This window comes from Tachyglossus aculeatus, chromosome 8, assembly GCF_015852505.1.
Source record: "Tachyglossus aculeatus isolate mTacAcu1 chromosome 8, mTacAcu1.pri, whole genome shotgun sequence".
Classification (NCBI taxonomy): Eukaryota; Metazoa; Chordata; class Mammalia; order Monotremata; family Tachyglossidae; genus Tachyglossus; species Tachyglossus aculeatus.
Window position 1 is genome coordinate 29,723,614 of NC_052073.1, and position 23,131 is coordinate 29,746,744.

The 23,131-nt window shown below is 41.9% G+C and overlaps 1 protein-coding gene across 5 annotated transcripts in view; it reads left to right on the plus strand.

Annotated features, from left to right (window-relative positions):
• The window catches only part of PTPRT (protein tyrosine phosphatase receptor type T), a 700,314-nt gene that overhangs the window by 378,454 nt on the left and 298,729 nt on the right, over positions 1-23,131 (plus strand). For all 5 annotated transcript variants that reach the window (XM_038750174.1, XM_038750176.1, XM_038750173.1 and 2 more), the window contains exons 7-8: positions 12,192-12,488; positions 16,385-16,494. In XM_038750174.1, the coding sequence (XP_038606102.1) occupies positions 12,192-12,488; positions 16,385-16,494 (407 nt within the window). The remainder of the gene's footprint in view (positions 1-12,191; positions 12,489-16,384; positions 16,495-23,131) is intronic.

Sequence of the window (23,131 nt, forward strand, 5' to 3'; positions counted from 1 at the left end):
TTTCATTGTTGTTTTTGGTTTTTTTCCGTGACTGGGACTTGGCTGGTTTCATCTTTCTTAACAAGAAATAACAGGCAAACCTGATGAGGCAGCCTATATTAATTCAGCCAGAGCCTTGAAATGTGGTATTTGCATGGAGCAAAGTTAGCAGCAGTTTGGAAGATTCTGCCCATGTTTTGGAAGAGTGCTAAGGATAACTGACTCATTAACCAGTTAATGGGGATGCACTGCTAGAATTTTAAGTGACAGTTCATCACAGGAAGGCTGACAACTGAGAGACTGAGGTTGGGTGGAGGAGAGTTTTTTCCCCCCACAAAATCCTGTCCTTATACATCCCTCCTGATTGGCCTAGAGGTCCACTAGATTGACAGCTGCTGCCCAAAGGGGCTGGAGGCTCTTGATGCTCATTATTAGTATTAATTATAATAATACCACAGTTTTTATGTATAATATTAATAACTGTGATTTGTTAAGCACTTACTATATGTCAAGTCCTGGGGTAAATACAAGATAATCAGATCCCACATGGGGATCACAGTCTCTAAGTAGGAGTGAGAAGAGGTATTGAACCCTCATTTTGTGAATGAGGGAACTGAGGCACAGAGAAGCTAAGTGACTCACCCAAAGTCACACAGCAGGTAGTGTCAGAGCCAGAATTAGAATCCCAGTCTTTTGATTCCCAGGCCCATGCTCTTTTCACTGGACCACACTGCTTCTCTAAACTGCTTATTTAATCCCTGAGGTCTGTCCTGAAGTTGCCCAGGGTGTAAGCAGCACAGTTAGAAGGGGTCAGAGCTGGTTAAATATGGAAAGCGGAACTGATGATGTCTGGCTTCTTCAGGAACCCCAGAAATACAACTAAGTAATATATGCTACCCAAAACATTAACATGATACAGGTCCACTCTCATAAGGAGCAAGGTACCTGTTCCGTCTTTGCTCTTCTCTGTTCTGTAAGAAATGAATCTCTGCTCTCTCCCATTAGATTGTATGCTTCTTGTAGGTGGGGACGTTTCTTTGGCTTCTGATCTACTCTCCCAAGTGCCTAGTGTTATGTGCTGCATTGATTGATTAATCCAGTAATGACTCTAGAGTGTTTTTAATTGGATTAACTTCTGCATATGCTTCTGAGGATTAAAAAAAAGTTGAGACAGCAAGTCTGTATTTCTGCTTTATACGTATATCTGACACTCTTTAGGCATCCTTTAAAGGTGGTGTGCTTTCCCCAGAGGGAGAAGAGTTCTCAAGGTGAACTTGCCCAATATTCTAGTAGTAAAGGCAGAAGATATCATCTTTGACAATCAAAGGTGTTTTCCATTTCTGCTTTAAACTTTACCTGAGTCTTCTAGTTTAGAGATACCAGAAACCTGTCTTGAAATGAGACACTGGCAGCAAACCCTGAAAGGAATTATACTCTCTATTCCACAGGTTTCTCTATATCACTCTCCTCTTCATCTGGAAACTGAAACCATGTAATTTTGAAATTGCTTTTCTGTTTCCAACCTGATTTCCTCTGGGTCCCCACCATTTTTTAAGCATCTTGGGGCATTTATTTTTGAAGTTGGGCACTTGTACTCCTGGATGCTTCCATTACAGGATGTTCTGGGAGATCCTCCTTCCAGCTCCTGACTCTCTCTGTAGTCTGAGAGCCCAGGGAGGTGTTCCAAGGACTGCTGGACTCCTGGCTAATCCTGTGGCAAGTAAGAAGATGGCTTTCGCTTGCTCCACTTATCACTTCCCATTGGGTTCAAGTAACTGTTGTGGACAGGTACTGTTAACTGGGTAGGTTGATTCTGTCTCCCGTGAGAAGCAGTGTGGCTCAGTGGAAGGAGCCCGGGCTTGGGAGTCAGAGGTCATGGGTTCTCATCCCGGCTCTACCACTTGTCAGCTGGGTGACTTTGGGCAAGTCACTTCACTTCTTTGTGCTTCAGTTCCCTCATCTGTAAAATGGGGATGAAGACTGTGAGCCCACGTAGGACAACTTGATGACCTATCCCAGTGCTTAGGACAGTGCTTGGCACATAGTAAGCGCTTTACAAAGACCATAATAATAATTGAGATGGAAGAAGCAGGCTCCATCAATGGGAAAGGGTTAGAGAAGCAGAATGGGCTAATGGATTGAGCACAGGCTTGGGAGTCACAAGGACCTGGGTTCTTATTCCGGTTCTGCCACATGCCTGCTGTGTGACCCTGGGCAAGTCACTTAGCTTCTCTGTGCCTTGGATACTTCATCTGTAAAATAGGGATTCAATCATATTTATTGAGTGCTTACTCTATGCAGAGCACTGAACTGATAGCTTGGAAGAGTACAATATAACAATAAAAAGATACATCCCAGCCCACAGGAAGCTTATGGTCTAGAGGGGTAGATGGACATTAATATAAATAAATAAATTAAGCTCTGTGAGGCTGGGACAGGGAGGAATAAAGGGAGCAAGTCAGGTTGATGCAGAAAGGGAGTGGGAGAAGAGGAAAGAAGGGCTTAGGTAAGGAAGGCCTCTTGGAGGAGATGTGACTTGAATAGAGCTTTGTGAGACATGTACTGTATCCAACCTGATAAGCCTGTATCTACTGGAGCTTAGTACAATGCCTGGCACATTGTAAGTACTTAACAAATACTATTAAAACAAAAAAAGAAAACAGAAACTCAATTATGCATTCCTCATGGGTTCTCTTGCCTCAAGGTGCCAATTACCATTTATTTAATTTCTTTTTCTCCTCTTCGGTGCCTAACTCAAGGTGACCCAAAGGAAGAGGAAGGTTGATTCTCTTTGGGCTAATTGCATCAGGGAGAAGAGGCAAGCAAACTCTTAAACAGCTGGACTCTGAATCTGCAGCCCACAGCTGAGCAGCCAATCTAAATGGGGACAGCCCAGTGCTGCCCTTCAGGTTAACCTGCTGCAGATGCCTAATTGCAAGAAATTGGTGCCATCAGGAATGACACCCACAGTGCAGAGGAAGTCCATATTGCTCCACAGCCCTAGTGCCCACCTCACTGGACCTCACAGAGAGCCTGAGACAGATGGCTGCTGATTAAGTGCTGTTTCCCAGCAGCAGGTATCATAAACACAGGAAGCTTGGGAGAAAGGAAAGAGGAGCATAGCAGGTGGGGCAGCTTTCAAGTACTTTGAAATTTTAAATCTTGGATCCCCACAAAGCAGGTAAACATTTCCTCCTTTTATTCTTTTTTTTTTTAAAGGGAGTGAAATCGTGGAAGGAATGGGAAGGCGGTAATGGTTTCTTGCTTTAGCTTAATTTAGCTGAGGCTGAAATAGCCAACTTGGGAATTGCACCAGATAATGTGCTGAATTTGTCTGGTTAGGGGATAGGTTTCCTAAGGGTGATAGCTGAGAGAAGAAACTCACGAGGAATAAGCAAGAGTTAGGAAAGAGCTCCAAAGAGGGCCCAAGGATACTGCAGGGACCCCATTTTCAATTTCTTAGGTAAATTCCCCAAATTCTCAGGGGCGCTTACGAGATCTGGGTGAGACCAGTGTGGCTTAGTGGATAGAGCATGGGCCTGGGAGTCGGGAGGACCCGCGTTCTTATAGTGGCTCTGCCATTTGTCTGCTGGGTGACCTTGGGTAACTTCTCTGTGCCTCAATTACCTCATTTGTAAAATGGGAATTAAGAGTGTGAGCCCCATTTGGGTCAGGGACTGTGTCCAACATGACCAACTTGTATCTTTTGCAGTGCTTAGAACTGTGCTTGGTACATAGTAATCACTTAAAAAGAACCATAATTATTTATTATTATTAGACCAAAGACTTGTGTGAAACTGTTTTGGAGATGTTCTCTCTATCGCTGGCCACAAGGAAGTCAGAGACTAGATTAAGAGCACCATGGAAGAAGCAGATGACCACTACCGATCATTCAATTAATGGCATTTATTGAGCACTTGCTGTGTGCAGAGCACTGTACTAAGCACTTGGGGGAGTATAATATAATGGAACTGATACACATATTTTCTGCCCACAACGAGCTTACAGTCATCTGTATTCCTTGAAGGAATACTGATTTTGGAAAATTGTTTGGGTTCCTTTAACCTACTAGTCACCAGAGGCAGAAGTGGGCATTGTTTTTATTCTGCAAACTCATGTTGACAAAGGAGCCATGATAAATAGGAGAAGAGAGCAACCACTTGAGTGAGGTTGAGACATTGCAGGGAGATTGATTTGATTTTTTTTCCTTTCTCCTCTTTTTTCCCCCGCTACCTTGTACCTTTTTCATCCAGAAATGGCAAATTAATGGTCGTACCCAACTACCTGTTGATTTATTCCTTTACATGCTACATCAAATCATGTACGCTGTAATGTTTTCAGCTCCTAGCTCGAGGACTAAAACTTTGGCAGTTTCATTTGGAAGTGACTTCAACTGGGTGTCCAAATAAATAAAAATTCCATTCTGTGTTCACGACCTTCCATCCTCACTCTTGGCGAAATAATGCCCCAGGCCACAATGAACTCTGTGAAAGGAGGAGTGTCCTCTGTACATGATGGCATAGTTTCAATAGTTTTAATAATAATAATAATAATGGCATTTGTTAAGCACTTACTATGTGCAAAGCACTGTCCTAAGCACTGGGGGGATACAAGGTGATCAGGTTGTTCCATATGGGGCTCACAATCTTAATCCCCATTTTACAGATGAGGTAACTAAGGCAGAGAAGTTGTGACATGCCTAAAGTCACACAGCCAATAAGTGGCAGAGTCGGGATTAGAACCCATGACCTCTGACTCCTAAGCCCATGCTCTTTCCCCTGAGCCACGCTGCTTCTCTGTTTTGGAAGTAGTGGCATTTTGAGGACTTGGCTGAAAAAAAGAGATATGCCACTCCTCAGGAAAATTGCTTATTACAGTGCCTCAGTGCTTAATACAGGGCCTGGCATATATTAAGAACTTAAGAAATATCACTAAAAAACGAGGATAAGGATTGTCCTTTCATATGTATAGGCTTTCTCAATACATTATCTCCATGTTGACTTGTAATGATTAATTCTTACTTTGAATGGTGACTGGCTGAGAAAGAGGGTATCCAGAACTCACTATATAACTCAAAGGACCTGAGTTCTATCCCGGCTCTGCCACTTATCTGCTGTGTGACCATGGGTAAGTCCCTTAGCTTTTCTGTGCCTGTTACCTCATCTGTAAAAGGGGATTAAGACTGTGAGCCTCATGTGGAACTTGGTCTGTGTCCAATCTGATTCGCTTATATCTACCCCAGTGCTCAGTTCAGGGCCTGGCACATAGTATGCACTTAGCAAATTCCATTTAAAAAAATGTAAAACCCCATTTGGAAGTTCTGGCCACCTCTACATTTTTCCCACTTTATTGCGCACAGTCTTACCCACTTCATTTGGAGAAGAGCTACCACTGTTGTGTAAGAGACATACGTAGAAGTAGCATGGCCTAGTGAACAGAGCACATGCCTGCACGTCAGTAGGACCTGGGTTTTAATCCTGGCTCTGCCATTTGTCTGCTGTGTGACCTTGGGCAAGTCATTTCACTTCTCTGTGCTTCAGTTACATCATATATAAAATGGAGTTTGAGACTGTGAGCCCCATTTGTGAATTGGACTGTGTCCAACATGTTTAGCTTGTACCTACCCCAGTGTTTGGAACAGTGCCTGGCACATAGTAAACGCTTAACAAATACCTTTAAAAAAGGAAAAAAAATGTGACCTGTTTTATCAGCCTCTTAGCAGACTTTATCCTAGCCCAAAGTTTAAGCTTCATTCTTTTTCTCCGCCACAGCCCTCATCCGGTGTGGTGACCTTTACTCTGAGACTCAAAGAAAGGGGCCGCCATCCCACCAGCCCTTTATGAAATGCAGAAGTGGCTGACACTAGACTAATGAAATCCTTTTGTTTTAAACAACTGAAAACACAGTGAAATCATCTTTCAGTTTTTAATTGGGGGAAAGTTAGAATCATTCAACTGCATTTATTTAGCGCCTACCTCGTGCCTAGCATTGAACTAAGGAAATGTGTCTATTGTAGTCTCTCAAGTGCTTTGTATACACTAAGTGCTTAATAAATAACATTGAATAGAATGAATGGAATTGAGAAGATACAAAATAAGAGGAGGCACAATCCCTGCCTTCAAGGAGCTTAGAGTCTATCAATTAGTCAGCCAATTGTAGAGAACCAGTGTGACTCAGTGGAAAGAGCATGGGCTTTGGAGTCAGAGGTCGTGGGTTCAAATTCTGGCTCTGCCCAGCTGTGTGACTTTGGGCAAGTCACTTAACTTCTCTGTGCCTCAGTTACCTCATCTGTAAAATGGGGAGGAAGACTGTGAGCCCCCTGTGGGACAACCTAGTCACCTTGTAACCTCCCCAGTGCTTAGAACAGTGCTTTGCACATAGTAAGCACTTAATAAATGTTGTCATTATTATTATTATTGAGTTCTTGCTGTGGGTAGAGCACAGGACCAGGAATCAATAGGTCATGGGTTCTAATCCCAGTTCCCCCACTTGTCTGTTGTGTGACCTTGGGCAAGTCACATCACTTCTGTGCCCCCATTCCCTCATCTATAAAATGAGGATTAAGACTGTGAACCCTATGTGGAATGGTGACTGAGTCCAATCCAATTATCTTATATCTTCCCCAGTGCTTAGAATAGTGCCTGGCACATAGTGCTTAACACATACCATAATTATTATTATTATTAGGCTCTTGGGCGAGTAACAATATAACAGAGTTGGTAGACACATCCCCCCTGCCCACAAGGGCTTGCAGTCTAGAGACTTTGGCCTCATGTTCTAGAGCTTTCCAAGAAACAATTCTTTTCCTCTTACCTGGTCTGTTCCAAGAGGTCTTGTCTTCCTCTTTCCCTTCATTTAGCTGTTGCTTCTACTCACCATGATTTCTTGGCCTTTCTAACACTGTGTGGTGAAAGCACCTCTTCCTTCAGGAAGCTGAAACCTATGAATCAGAGGACAGTGAAGGGGGTAGGTGGAGAGAGAGAGTGAGACGTCAGAACTTGGACAGTATCCATTCATTGAGGAATGAGTGGCCTTCCTTTTGCCCACCGCTCCTCCTGCCCAATCCAAAAAACAAAGGTGAATCAATGTCTCCCAAGGAAAAATATACGTCCTTAAGTAGCCTGTTTAACTAGAGCAGAATTTCCTAACAGGTGGGGGATTGGGTCCAATTTCCTTAAGCGATTAGGCAGATATGCCCCAGGTCCTCTCTTCATCCTTGGGGGACTCAACAGTTACTGAGAAAACCTTGTGATGATCCCTACCCATCCCCCATTGCCACTGCCTCCATCATGGACTAAATTGGCCTGCCAGTATAGTGGGAAAAAGCAGCATGGTCTAGTGAAAAAAGCATGGATCTAGGTTTTAATCCCAGCTCTGGCACTTGTCTGCTGTGTGATCTTAGATGTGTCATTTCGCTGTGTCTCAGTTACCTCATCCATGAAATGGGGATTAAATCCTCTTCTGACTTAGACTGTGGGTCCCTTGTGGGACAAGGACTGATGATCTTGTATCTACCCCAGCACTTAGTACAGTGCCTAGCACATAGTAAATGCTTAACAAGTACCATTGAGAAAATAAATACAAGGGGAGAAAATTGTAGCCTGAATAATCTCCCAAAATCCCCAGAGCTTTCAAGGCAGTTCTGATTGGGTCTTTACTTCATTGAGTCCCACCAAGGACAATAAATTAGCAATCATCTGGTCAGTCAAGGTATAAATCTTTCCATGGGAGATTTTGATAAAGGAAACAAAATGTTAAATGTACCTCAACTCTCTTTTAAATGATCTTGATTCCTCATGAGTAATGGTGAGAGAAGAGCATGGATTGGACCTTGTCATGAATCAGGTATCAAAGACTCAGGTTATTACCTTTCAAATATTTGAATAGAGCACCAAATTATATAAAAACAATTCCTGCTGCATACACATGGCTTTCACAGCAATTCCAAGCCTGTTTGATGCAGCTTGAAAGCAAACCTGTGAATTTCCACATCACAGGCATTTATTTAAACTGGAGCCAGTCTTTCAGTTACTTTTGCAAACAAGGCAATAGTCATGTTTGGGGATGAATCAATGGGGAGGACCGATGCCCAGGTTAGACATGAACCTGCAAGCAAGAGAGTTGCAGGCAGTTCTCAGAGCCAAAGGATGGAGATGAGCTCAGAACAAAGAAAAGTTTATTCATCAAACACAACAAAGCAGCTGCCACAGCCTTTTTAATTTTCCTCACAACAGTAAAAAATATCTACACTAGAAAACCACATAAAATTGTCCTCTGAGGTATTATCATGCACCAAATACCTCCCCAATATCAACAGGACCCACGCATGCAACTCACTGCCTCTCTTTTCTATCATTTGAATCGTATTTTGCATCCCTTCCCTCCTCTTCAGTAAAGTACACTGTCATTAAGAAGGTGATAAAAGCGGAAAGATGTTTGTATCAAATGAGGCTCTTCTCAAAAAGATGATCCGATTACCAAAATTATTTCAAATGATTTCAACTAACTTGCTTTTAGGGCCCCATCACTGGAGGGAGAATAGACTTCTCAGTTCAGTACCAGCAATTTTCAATCTCCTGCATTTTTCCTCTCCAGTGTATCAAAATATTAAGAGTAGCTAGGTTTCTGCCTCCAAACTGTTAGCTTAATAATAATAATAATGATGATGGTACTAAGCACTTATTATGTACCAAGCATTGGCCTAAGCACTGGGGTGGATACAAGGTAATCAGGTTGGACACAATCCCTGTCCCACATGGAGTTCACAATCTTAATCCCCATTTTACAGATGAGGGAACTGAGGCACCGAGAAGTGAAATGACTTGCCCAAGGCCACACAGCAGACACTTTTGAGCACCTAACAGGCTTGCATCTCAATGCAAGGCCTCTCAGCCATTCCTGCAGCTAGTCGCTTTGCCTCTTTTCTGCCCTCTGCTTCCTCCCTCTCAAAGAGGCAATGCAAGAAACATGTTCCGAAAAGTGGCTTACAGCACTTTAGAATAGAAATTCACTGGAGATCTGCTAGATTGAAGCAAATGAAGAAAACAGGCAGCAAATAATCCAAACCAAAGTTCTTTACTCAAGAGATGGGAGAAATAAAGGAGCAAAATGCCAATAGCCAAGCATACAGAGCAGATGTTTTCAGTCAACCTGAAAGGACAGGGGACATTTTTTGGTAAATGGGGCAGGCACAGTCTCATCTAATTATGAGACTTATGTTACCTAAAAGTGATTGGAAAATTCATCCTTTTTGTATTTGGGGGGCTTTTCCCTCATTTGGAATGGTCTTAAGATCTTGAAAAATTCCTCTGTAATGGCTATTAACATGTCCTGAAGGACGCTATTCAATGTTCATGCTTTACATTTCTGCCCTTTCATAGTAAAGGAAGAGCTTTTCTAGATATTCTGGCTTCTCTCTGATGGGATTTGATCAGGGAAATCAATTATTACAGCTACTGCAAGTGACCCTCAGTTTCATCGTTTGCAAGAAAATCACTTTAGGAAAGCAGTAGAACAATAATAGTCATTCCTAGTATGTCCCAAGGCACAGGGATTGATATGAGGAAATCAAAGAGGACACAGCCCGTGTCTCCCATGGGGCTCACAATCTTAAAGGTAGAGAGAGAGCACTTACCCCCATTTTACAATTGAGAAAACTGAGGCATAGAAATGTTGCATAGCATTGGCAGAATTGAAATAAACAGTTCTCCCGGACTTCCAGTTCTCTGCTTTTCCAACAGGCCCATTTGCCCCCTTAGCAAATGAGCAAACCTAAGTATCAGTAGGTCAGAGGTATTTACTGAGTGTTTAGTATGTATAGAACACGGTACTAAATTCTTGGGAGAGTACAATAGAAAAGAGTTGATACATGTGATCCCTGTCCTCAGAGAACTTACAGTCTAATGGTTATTCCTTTAGTTTAAGCATGATAAGCTTAGCCTTGATTATGGTAATACCTACAGTCTTACAATGGTGAGCTTAGCCATTAATTACACATTTACTCCATGAGCATACCTCCAGTGGAGCAGTGTCGAGGAAGGAATTATGTTCTTTCTCATTAAAAACTTCTGAAGCAAACATCTGTGTTTCTTATACTCTGACTACAAAAGATGCATATTCATTCCATCATATTTATTGAGCACTTACTGTGTGCAGAGCCCTGTACTAAGCACTTAGAACTGGCCACCTAGGGTATCCTCAACTAATACTGGATATCAACAACCACTGAGTCTACAAGGATTTAGCTTGGCAAAGTGGGCAGTTGAGCTCTTCCTAGGTTCCCACTGTATGTACATAGCAAAATTATTTTCAAGTTCTCAAGGACAGTCCCGTAGTGTGACATCATTCATTTATATTCATCTGATTTGACTGGGAGACTAAGCTCCTTGAATTTAACATGCTAAAGCTTTTATGGAAAGCAGTCAATAGTATTTAGGGAGCTTCTGTATACAAGAGCACTGCACTAAGTGCTTGGGAGAGTACAATGCAACAGAGTTGGTAGATACAGTTGCTGCCTATAAGGAGCTCACAGTCAAGAGGGGGAGAGAGATATTAAAAGAAATTTTGGTTATAGACAAAAGTGCTGTGGGACTGAAGGTGGGGTGAATGGCAAGTGAATTGAGATCAGTCTAGAACCCTCTCCTGATAATGTACAAATTGTTGTCCCCAGGCCAACAAAGTCTGTATGACTTCTATGTTCTTTTTAAGATATGAAAGTATCTTGTACAGGTACTTTCTGGTTTCTTAATTTAGTGTGCTGTTCAAGTATCATCCTAAAAATGTAAACAATTTGTGACTTGTTAGTGGACACTGCATTTAATTTCACTGGTGACAGACTTATGATGGTTCTTTAAAGAACATACTTATTTTCAATATAATCACCACAAAAACAATTCTTCTTAGCCTCAATTACTCAGGAAGGCAAACTGTTTAGACTTCCCTGGGAGCTAACTCAAATGTTCTTCAGCTTCTGAGATTCAATGATAGGGAGTTTTAAGATGTTAGAAAGTAAAGAAATGGAGAGAGAGAAGTTAGAGCACATTAGCCAATAGCTACAGTGCTTTTCATTTTAATACCAGTATTCAAAGGTATTGTTTTGCTTTTAATGTATTACTAAATCACATATTTGGAGAAAAACAAAAGAAAATCAGTTTTCTCCCTTCAGAGGTGGCACAAGAACAAACCACAGTGCTTAAAAAGAAAGCATAAATGCCATTGCTAATTTCCACAGTAGTTTTTGCATCATTGCTAATTGTCACAGACTTGGTTAGCACTAATGAAATTGTTATTCTTATCTTACCTTTCCCCATGACTTTCTCATCGGGGTTATTTCTTTTTTCCTCTGTTTCATTATTGCTTCTTATAAATGGCAAACAACTTTTCTTTTTTATTCTTTGTCACAAGTCTCTCAGATGTTGATTCTGTGCTCTGAAAAAGGAAAACATTTTGCACTGTGGGTAAAACCTTGAACTGAACTGTAAAAATTTGAAGAAACTCAGGTTTATAATATGTGAATTCTGAGTTAACAAGAACATAAGCAATGCTATTAGTGGGAGACAACAACTGTCTACCCAGCATGTTATTTTGCCTTCATTAATGGCAACAAAGGGCTTGAAGATACTTTGCAATGGATGGCTTTTTTGACAGCCATCTTAAAAGTTAGATATCTACCATCCAGTTTCCCTAACCTTTCCCTGTACATTACTAACTCTTCCTCTGGTTACCTATTATTAGATCGGAGATAAGGGGAAATTATCTCATTTTTTTTGGTTCTCTTGTGACTTAAATATAGCACTGAATTGGGAGATAAGTCAAATCTTGTCGAGAGTGGACTCAATCCTGAATGGCTCAATCCGGGGAAAAAGACGATTGATAATCATCCATTTATTTTCAGCCTCTCAAAGCTGTCCAAAATTCATTTTGATGCTTAATATCTCAATTGTCTGAATACATTTATTAACTGAATCAGATAAATGTCTCACCTCCCCCTCATTCAGTGCTAGTTAGGTCAAGCCTCAGTTGAAGAACCCATAGTATCCAAAGAAAGGAACAAAACTCTAACCCCTAGTGGATTTCCTGGTTTTGAATCTCCAGCCATATCCTAAATGTTTTTCTGCCGGATGCATGCTCCATCTTCAATGTCCCTCTGTTTCCTCTCTCTTTTAGATGCCCCGATTGCCTTAAAACTCTGTCTCTGTTTGTTTACTTCCCAGATCCTGTCCATGGTCCCCAGAATGTGGAAATTGTGGACATCCGCTCCCGGCAAGTAACCCTTCAGTGGGAACCTTTCGGCTACACGGTGACCCGTTGCCACAGCTACAACCTAACTGTCCAGTACCAGTATGTGTTCAATCAGCAAAAGTACGAGGCCGAAGAACTCATCCAGACATCTTCTCATTATACCTTACGGGGCCTTCGCCCTTTTATGACCATCCGGCTGAGGATGGTGCTGTCTAATCCAGAGGGGAAGATGGAAAGCGAGGAGCTGGTAGTACAGACAGAAGAGGATGGTAAGGGGCATATCTTATCTGTTTTGAGTTGTATTTTTCCTGATTAGGGGTTTTTATATCACCTCATTGGTATCCCCCAAATACCTGTTATGTTGTACTCTCCCAATCGCTTAGTACAGAGCTCTGCACAGTAAGCACTCAATAAATATGACTGATTGATTGATTCAGGGTTCTGATGGAACTAGTGGTCATCAGCCACTATAAAGAAATTCAGAAGACTCCCTACCCATGAATGTTGGCCATGCATTCAACACCCACTAATTTCTGGGTAAGGCTCAGATTAACACCTGGGGTGGAGGAGAGAGAGAGAGAGAGAGAGAGAGAGAGAGAGAGAGAGAGAGAGAGAGAGAGCGAGCCAGCCCATCCCGGGGGGGGGGGGGGGGGGGGGGGTTGCAATTAGTACACCTACCAAAAAATTGAGACGAAAGACCAGAGAGAAATCAAACTAAGGAGATACAATGTTTCTCTCCTAATATTTGTGGTCATAGAAAAGAAAATGCAGTGCAACTTTAAAAGTCATTAGGCTTTGAACCACTCCTCCTTTTACTTAAATCAATTGCGATTTCTTCTAATTGAGAATGTCATGTGCCCGCCTAGAAATAGGAATGAATTTATTGGATTCACTGCCTCTTAGACTGAAAGGCTCTTGTGTTCAGCACAGAGAGAGTGTATTGTACAGTACAGCCCTAAGACAAGCAACATTCACTCTACTTACAATGTGGCTTTTTCTTTGGGATTGCACATGTTTAATATTCCATCCAGAAGAGGGCTGAGGGATTGATAGACAAATGGAAAATGCAAGGTGCTAAATCCATATAGATTGGCTAAATGATAAACATTTTAAATAGAATAAGCAGGTAGAGGTCCAGCTCTATATTTGCATGAAAATGTATTAAATTTTCAAAGTGGCTTTCACACATTACCTGAAAGACACATCAACCTGACATTTTGTTATAAAGACAGATGCCGACAGATTTCTCAGAAGGAAACCAGCTCTCAGCAGTGTGGCTGTGAAGACCCAGCTTTAGTGTGTAGCATATTCTACCTCAGTTGTTTTCTCAGGAAAGGTGTTAGAAACCCATTTAGTATAATTGGGAATAGTCAGAGGGCAGCGCAAAATAGGTGATTCAGCCTGAAATGAAAACCTCATAATGACACCTTTTACATTAAAGCAAAAACCTCACGAGGGAAGAGTAAAAAATGTTGGCATCTTGTAAACTAGACCCAGAAGTCTCTAAGTAGTAGGAGGGAACCTTTGAATGCCCTCATCCATGCTGGGAAGGTGCATGATAATTTCAGTTTCCACATTAGGTTTTGGGTGACGAAAGGCATGATGATTCTTGATAACATTTCATCTCATAGGATAAGATGGCGTTCTCTTGAAATTAGGTGAAATATCTTTGGGAGGGGACTTGAGGAATGCAAGATCATGTCTTAACCAAATATGCTCTTTTAAGGGGGGATTTCAACCCATTGTTCTGCAACTCTGACTCTTTCTTCCAAAAAACAACATGCCCTAGAACATGAGGTATAGAGGATGCCTTGTGGGGCTTCTAGTGGCACCTGATTCATTCATTCACTCATTCATTCATTTATTTGTATTTATTGAGTGCGTACTGCATGCAGAACACTGTACTAAGCACTTGGAAAGTACAATTTGGCAACAGATAGAGACAATACCAACAATGGGCTCACAGTCTAGAAGGGGGAGACAGACAACAAAAAAAACCAAGTAGATAGGCACCCGTTACGTGTGTGTCACTTAACAATGATTCTATGACACTACTAAATTCACACATAGGTACCTTGTTGACCATACTCAGCTTAATGAGAAACTCCTTCGAAGTAGTCAGGAAAATAACGGTCATCTGAGGAAAAAAAATCGGAAGAAAAATTATTGTCATTAGAGAGTGTGGAGGTCAGGCCAGCCCTAGAATGCCTTAATTATAAGTTTCTATTTGTTTGAGTGAGCTAACTCTGAGGCCATCCTACATATGAAGAAAGTTTATTTGTTCTTCTAGATTACTAGTTGTGCACTGGAACAGACAGGTGACCCCTCACAAAGAACCGAAGGAGCTGTCGCTTAATCATCATAGCTGGAACCCACTCTTCATACCTCTAGAATCTGTCATTGTCAGCCTATCATATTTATTGAGTGCTTACTGTGTGCAGAGCAGTGTACTAAGCACTTGGGAGAGTATAATACAACAGTAAACCTATTCCCTGCCCACAATAAGCTTACAGTCTAGCAGGGGAGACATACATGAAAACAAATAAAAAATAAATAAATCTCTGACTTTGGTGAGGAGTCTGAGGCTACTGTTTTAAATGGGAAGCAGCAAGGCCTAGGGCAGAGAGTATGGGCCTGGGCGTCAGAGGACCTGGGTTCTAATCCCAGCTCCTCCACTTCTCTGCTGTGTGACCTTGGGCAAGCCAATTCTCTGTACCTCAGTTTCCTCATCTGTAAAATGGGGATTGTCTTACTCCCCTCTAATTAGACTATAAGGCCAATGTTGTAAGGACTATATTCAACCTCATTATCCTGTATCTTCCCCAGTGCTTAGAACAGGGCTTAGCACATAGTAAGCACTTAAAAATTACCAGACTAATAAGCATGCCTGCTATGCAGATGACATTTCTATGCATGTTGTGTTAGTGGGATGGTGGCTCTGAGGTAACTTCAAGACAAGTAGTCCCAATTCCAAAACAAAAGGGTGCCCTCTGGATTATTGAGATAATTACCTCAGCATTCCACTTGGTTTACCACAGTCCACTGTGGTATGGGATAGCTCTGGGCAAGAGTGCCTTTCTCAACCAAACTCATTTTCACATACTCTTCTTGGCTGGAAGCTGACTCTTTTCTGACCAGGACTGGTTTCAGATATTTGGCTGCCCTGAATGAAGGAAAAAATTGGTCACACTAATTCAGGAATATGTCATTAAGGAAATCTATTTAAACCTCAGAATTTAGAATTTATCTGGGGAGACCTCTAGTCCACTCCCATTCCTAAGCCTGCTCCAGAATCATTGTGCTCCCAGGTCCCAATTCACATAGTCTTCTTAGCAGGCAGATGTTTTCAAATTTTTGACCGCCTCCACCTGCCTACCCATCATCAAACTTTGCGATATCACTTGCTCACTGTCGCCTGCCCTAATTCTCACTCCCCATTAAGAATCGAGCTAAACACCTTTTCCTCCTAGATTTGACAAGGGAAAAAGCCTGCACTTGAAACCCCAAGTCCCTTTCTGTACTTAAAAAAAAAAAGAAAGGAACTTTACCTTCTGTTATGTTGCTTGAAGTCTTGGCAGCATGTCTGCTTTAATTGCGATGAATCACATTGACCCGCAGTCAAGGAACACGGTTAAAACTAGAATTTCATTTGTAAACATTTTTTAAGAGAATAAAATTATAAATTCATTAGCTTTCGTTGTAGAACCTCTGTCAGGGGCTAAGGAAAATCCTATTCTGTCCAGTGAAAGAAAAGCGAAGTCATGAAGGGGTAAAGAAAGATAGTTCTTTAAAATGTTAGTAAGAACAGAAGAGAAAGCATAGTGCCAGATAATCAAAAGAGGAAGAGATCTCTTTTTAAGAAATGTTCTTTATGATGCAACACGTGACTGAAAGGGTAAAATGAAATGTCTTCCTTTCTGTGAAGGAGCCCAATTTTTATTTTACAACTTCAGCTTCTGCTATGGAGAAATTTCCTCCCTATACTGGGGATAAGGCAGTTAAAAAGGATTTCTACTTTACTCCATACATGGTTCCAGTTTGATTAGGGAATCCAACATAGGCAGAATATTCTGGAAGAAGCATGTGGAGGAGAAAATTTCCCTGGATTCTTGGTCTTGGGAGCCTTCTGACCCCATACTCTTTTTCCTTTTCCTTGATGCCTCAGTTCCTGGAGCTATTCCTCTCGAGTCCATTCAAGGAGGACCCTTTGAAGAGAAGATATATGTTCAGTGGAAACCTCCAAATGAAACCAATGGAGTCATCACCCTCTATGAGGTAAGAAAGGCAAGAGATTCTGAAAAACATGCATTAAAGAGCCTCATGAAGGACCCTGTCCAGATGTATTTTCTGGTCCCTATATGTGTACTGTTTCAAAAACTCTAAAGCATTCAGAGGGAAATGATCTGAGGGAAGGCTCTTTTAAAGACTCTGAGACTCGCTGCTTCCACCAGGGTGAATAACTTATCGATATCCCTGCAGAAAGGTAGGGCACATGACCATAGTTCATGGAAACGCAGAGGGTATCCAATTTTATTTTATTTTTTGATGATATTTGTTAAGTGCTCACTATGTGTCAGGCCCTATACTGAGCACTGGGGAAGATATATGATAATCGAGTTAGACCACAGTCCCTGTCCCACATGGGGCTCAGAGTCTTAATCTCCATTTTACAGATGAGGTAACTGGGCACATAGAAGTGAAGTGACTTGCCCAAAGTCAAACAGCAGACAAGTGGCAGAGAACCCAGGTCCTTCTGACACCCAGGCCTAAGCTCTATCCATTAGGTCACGTGGTTTCTCCCTTCCAGAATTGAGGGGAAACAGGAAGAAAGGATGCTCTCTCTGGTGGAGGAGTTGATACCACCACCATTCTCCCCAAATCCATAATCATGGCATTATCCTTAACTCCTGCTCCCTCTCTTTTGACCCCCATATCCCTAGACTGTTCATCCTCTACAACATCAGATTGGCCCACTATTCTGGTCCAGGTACTGGTTTATCCCTGGCTAAGCTATTGCTTTAGTCTCTCACCTTCCCAGTCCAAACATCACTCTTCTGCCCAAATCACTTTGCTAAAATGTCACCCTGCACCTCTCCTCATTCCTCAAAAATCTTGATTGACTGTTTCTCTCCACATCAAGCGGAAATTCCTATCATCTTTAAGGCAGTCAATTAGCTCTCTCCCTCCTATTTATCCATTCTCCTCTCGACTAAAACCAGGTTACAGTCTTCATTCTTCTTAAACCAACCTACTTACTGAATCTTTTTTTCTCTCTCACCACTGACCTTTCCTTCATGCCTTCCCACTTCACATCTAGAAAACCACTGCTCTCTCCATCTTCAAGGCCCTTCTGAAATCTTCCAACAGCCCTTCCCTAATTAATTTCTCCCATTTTCCCACCCTTTATCCCAACTGCTACTTCAGTACTTGGGTTTTCATATTACCCCTCCCAAGCTCTTACCTCCTCTTATTAATTCCTCCCATCAATCTTTTATTTTATTATCTGTCTAGATAATTTGTAAGCTCCTTGTGGTCAAGGAAGTGCTCATTACAGTGCTCTGCCTAAAGGGGGTGTTCAGTAAATACTATTTATTGATTGATTTGGGTTGGGATAGAGTTTGGGAGGTGTATTTTCCTTGTGCTCAGAACTCTCAGCAGGGCCATAATAAGTCTGCCCAAGCCCTCTCATGCTTTGAAGTATAATTGTGTTTAAGCAGTGTAAGTGCCAAAGAATTGTACGAACAAACTGGAGCTTTAAAATTAGCTTCCATTAGCTAATTATCTCAGTACATTACAAGAATTATAACTACTCTAACTACTGGACCTACAGATCTTACCTATGACGAGGCTGAGGGAAATAGATGGCAACCTAGACTGTACGTTGCTAGTGAAAAGGCAATGTGTCTACCAACTCTGTTATACTATCCCAAGCATTTAGTACACTGCTCTGCATACAATAAGTTCCACCATTTGTCTGCTGTGTTACATTGGACAAGTCACTTAACTTCTCTGTGCCTTGGTTACCTCATGTGCAAAATGGGGAATAAGACCGTGAGCCCCATGTGGGACATGGACTGTACCCAAACCTGATTGTCTTGCGTCCACCACAGCACTTTGTACAATTTCTGGCACCTAGTTCTTACCAAATACCAGAAAAAAGGAAATGCTCAATAAATATGATTAACTGATAAATGGTTTATTGAAATAGGAAAACATAAATAAGCGAGACCCCTTGCCACCTACAAAACCTCCACCAAGTCCACAGTGGAATACAGAGTGCCACCAAAGGGAATTAAGGAAGTTTAATAATAATAATAATGATGGCATTTATTAAGTGCTTACTATGTGCTGCAAAACACTGTTCTAAGTGCTGGAGAGGTTACAAGGTGATCAGGTTGTCCCACAGGGGGCTCATGGTCTTAATCCCCATTTTACAGATGAGGTAACTGAGGCACAGAGAAGTTAAGTGACTTGGCAAAGTCACACAGCTGACAATTGGCGGAGCTGGGGTTTGAACTCATGACCTCTGACTCCAAAGCCCGTGCTCTTTCCACTGAGCCACACTGCTTCTCTGCAAAAAAGTATTAAAGCATTTTAATCTGCATTTAATCTGCATTAAAGCATTTTTAATCTACACAAGTTTGAGCTAGTAAAGAAGCAGCATGGCCTAGCAGAGAGGGCACGGGCCTGGGAGTTAGAGGACCTGGGTTCTAATCCCAGCACTGCCAAAATGTTTGCTTTGTGACCTTGGACAAGTCACCTAACTTTGTTTTATCTCAGTTTTCCTGTTCTCCCCTCTACTTAGACTGTGAGCTCCATAAGGGACAGGGACTGTGCTCAACCCAATTCACTTGTGCAAATCCCAGCAATTAGAACAGTTTTGGACACACAGTAAGCTCTAAACACATACCATTAAAAATGTTTAAAGTATATGAAGAAGCAACCGTTTTGCCTTGATTGTGAAAAAGACTTGACTGATTTCTTTCCAGCTCAATTATGAGCTGGCAGAAGTGCTGAATATTCTCATTCAGGTACCTTTGTAAATTAATTGCTTGGCTGTTTGGGAGGATTGAACAGGGTAGTCCAGGAAGGCTCATGTGATTAGATGTCTAAACTTATATTTGCTTTCTGTGGCCTATCCAAGCAGAAAACACACCTAGCATTAGAGTGCAAAGTTTAGCTGCCTGTCTTCACAGGAAACAGATCATTTTTTAAGTAAAAGAACCCAACAAGGAGTTATTTCCTTTTTATCTTGAACTTCAAACCAGGCATTGTAGCAAAAGCAGATTGCAGGAGGCTGGGAGGTACAGTGGAATTAATGAAGATTAACTTTTCACATCTAAGAGCTCATTAGTCCATAGGGCTTGACTTGTAGATGAAATTGGCTTGGTGGTTTTTCCCTAATCTTTTGAAAATATTTGTCCGTTTCCAAACAGCTACCTCATTTTTTTTCTAATGGTATTTGTTAAGCACTTACTATGTGTCAGGCACTATACTAAACACTGGAATAGGTACAAGCTAATCAGGCTGGACACAGTCCATGTCCCACATGGGGCTCACAGTCTTAATCCTCACTATACAGCTGAGGTAACTGAGGCCCAGAGAAATTACATGACTTGCCCAAGCTCACCCAGCAGACAAGTGGCGGGACTGGGATTAGAACCCAGTCCTTCTGAATTCCAGGCCCGTGATCTATCCACCAGGCCATGCTGCTTCTCATTTGCCATTATCAGCCAGCTGCTCAAAGTTCAGACACCTTAGCCAAAAGAAGACATGGGAGTAGTTACAGATCTGACTCTAAGAGGGTGTCCATATACGCTGGGTTCAAACTGGGCCCAATATGGCTAGATCGCTTTCTTTCAGGGCTCACTTCTGAACAAACTTGTTTTATTTAAAGGCATGAGACAGCGAGCTCTATGGTAAATATCAGAGAAATGGTAAAATGAAATATATTTTGTTTTAAGTTCCCAGAGACCAGAAAGACTATTCTGGGGATTAGGTTCCATCACCTAATTATTTTGGGGCAGTAGGGCTAACCCTTGGAAGATTTAGTAAGGAAATATATGTCAGTAAATAGAGGGAAGAACCAAATGATACAAAGAAAACCTCTTTTAATTTTTAAACCTGTGGTTTGCTGCTAACACAGTACAGGCAGGCTGAGAGCTCTGAAAGAGATTCACCAAACTGAACGTGGATTGTTCTCCGGATGTCTCTGGTGGGGGTGTTGATGAACATCTGGTCAGCCACATTAGGATCTGAATCTCTGTACAAATCCCTCCTCCTTGCATTAAAGTTCTTCTTTCTGACCGAGAAATCAGCCTTTTCACAGCTGTGCTATCCAAGTACATTTCTGCCGTTTCCTCTACAGTATCTCTCAATAGAGAAGTCTAGGAATTAAAACAGCAGAATGAACTAGATAAAGCTTTCTGATTAATCAATCAATCAATCAATCAATCGTATTTATTGAGCGCTTACTATGTGCAGAGCACTGTACTAAGCGCTTGGGAAGCACAAATTGGCATCACATAGAGACAGTCCCTACCCAACAGTGGGCTCACAGTCTAAAAGGGGGAGACAGAGAACAGAACCAAACATACCAACAAAATAAAATAAGTAGGATAGAAATGTACAAGTAAAATAAATAAATAAATAAATAGAGTAATAAATATGTACAACCATATATACATATATACAGGTGCTGTGGGGAAGGGAAGGAGGTAAGACGGGGGGATGGAGAGGGGGACGAGGGGGAGAGGAAAGAAGGGGCTCAGTCTGGGAAGGCCTCCTGGAGGAGGTGAGCTCTCAGCAGGGCCTTGAAGGGAGGAAGAGAGCTAGCTTGGCGGATGGGCAGAGGGAGGGCATTCCAGGCCCGGGGGATGACGTGGGCCGGGGGTCGATGGCGGGATAGGCGAGAGCGAGGTACAGTGAGGAGATTAGTGGTGGAGGAGCGGAGGTTGCGGGCTGGGCAGTAGAAGGAGAGAAGGGAGGTGAGGTAGGAGGGGGCGAGGTGATGGAGAGCCTTGAAGCCCAGGGTGAGGAGTTTCTGCCTGATGCGCAGATTGATCGGTAGCCATTGGAGGTTTTTGAGGAGGGGAGTAATATGTCCAGAGCGTTTCTGGACAAAGATAATCCGGGCAGCAGCATGAAGTATGGATTGAAGTGGAGAGAGACACGAGGATGGGAGATCAGAGAGAAGGCTAGTGCAGTAGTCCAGACGGGATAGGATGAGAGCTGATCATTTTTTCTTCACAACATCTCTAGAATCTGCCCCTTCCTACTTTCCAAACTGCTTTCATGCTGATCCAAGTACTCATCATATCACTATCAACAAACTTTGTATTGTCGTTAACACTTCTTTGTCATGAATGCCTGCATTGTTGGTCTCAAATACTGTGTTTTTTTCTCTCTATTTCCTAACTCCTCCTTTTTCTCTCCACCCCTGTGACCACCAGCCTGCTGAAAGCATGAAGGGCCTTATTATTATTTCTGTTATATTTGTTAAGCACTTACTAGGTGTCAAACCCCGCTGTAAGTGGTGAGGTAAATATAAGTTAATCAGGCCAGACACAATCCTTGTCCCACATGGGGCTCACAGTCTAAGTAGGAGGGAGAGAAGGCATTGAATCCCCATTTACAGATGAAGAAATTGAGACACAAAGAAGTTGTGACTTGCTCAAGCTCACACAGCAGGCAACTGGCAGAATGGGGATTAGAACCCACATCCTCTGATTCCCAGGCTCCTGTTCTTTCCACTAGGTCATGCTAGTTCTAATGGGCCTCACTTCCTCAAACCTCTTCTCTCTTTTAACCATCTTTTAAACAACTGAACAAACCGTCTTCTTAAATGGCAGTTTGGAATACATCCTCCTTAAAAAACTGTTTTTAATGTCTACCCAATTGTTCACACATAATGTCTCTTAACCACTAACTTAAGGCTCTCCACCAAGTGTCTGATCATTACCAATTTACTCCTTTTTCCCACTAATTCTCATCTTGCATTCTTCACTGTACCCAAGCTAACTTAATTTAACCTGCCCATAAATCTCACAAAGCTCACTCCTTTGCCCCTGTATGAACTTCCCTCTCTCTTTACCCACCTCAAATCTGGTAACCCACCTTCTTCCCAACCTTAAAAGACTTCCTCAAGCGTCATCTCTTCTAAGGGGAATTCCTTGACTAATTGCCATATATTCTTGACAGTGTCACCCAACAACCACCTTGAAACTCATGGGCTTATTTGGTGATCTGTTACTTAATTATTTTGTTTATAATTGCTTATTTTTTCATAGTTCATGTGTATTTGAGCTTTCACTGTTTGCAGATTTTGCAATTTATTTTCTCCTATCTTCCCCCATGAGATTGGAAGCTCCCTGAGGACCTTCTCCTCTGTTGCTTGTTCCTTTGCACTTGGTACAGCACTCTTCACACAGGCATTCAAATTCTCTTTTTTTCTGATGATGATAAGAATACCACTTTTATCTATGTTCAATCAAATGGTTTTTTCTTTAATTTCAGTCTGCCTGTAGCATTAGCCCTGAAAACTGTGGTTCTCAGTGTGTCTTAAATATTTTTGGAGAATCAGAATTCTCTTAATCAGGAGCATTGCCTGGTCCTAGCTAATCTGCAGTTGACAGGCTACATTTCCAGGGTCTTGTCACACAAGAGGTTAATCCTAGGAATATGACATCACAAATCAGCAGGTTAAAGGCCCTAATGTCTGCCCATTTTTCCTTATGTTCTGTATTCCTATACATTAAAATGCATTGACTTCTTTCAGCAGGTATGCCTATGCACTAATTAGGTCTCCTGATGGTTTAATCCAATGAATAATACTGAAGGCTTTCCATTATCAAAGAGAACACATACAGTGTCATCTGTTTTAAACTACCTTCCATGAGGTAGAGTTTTCCGC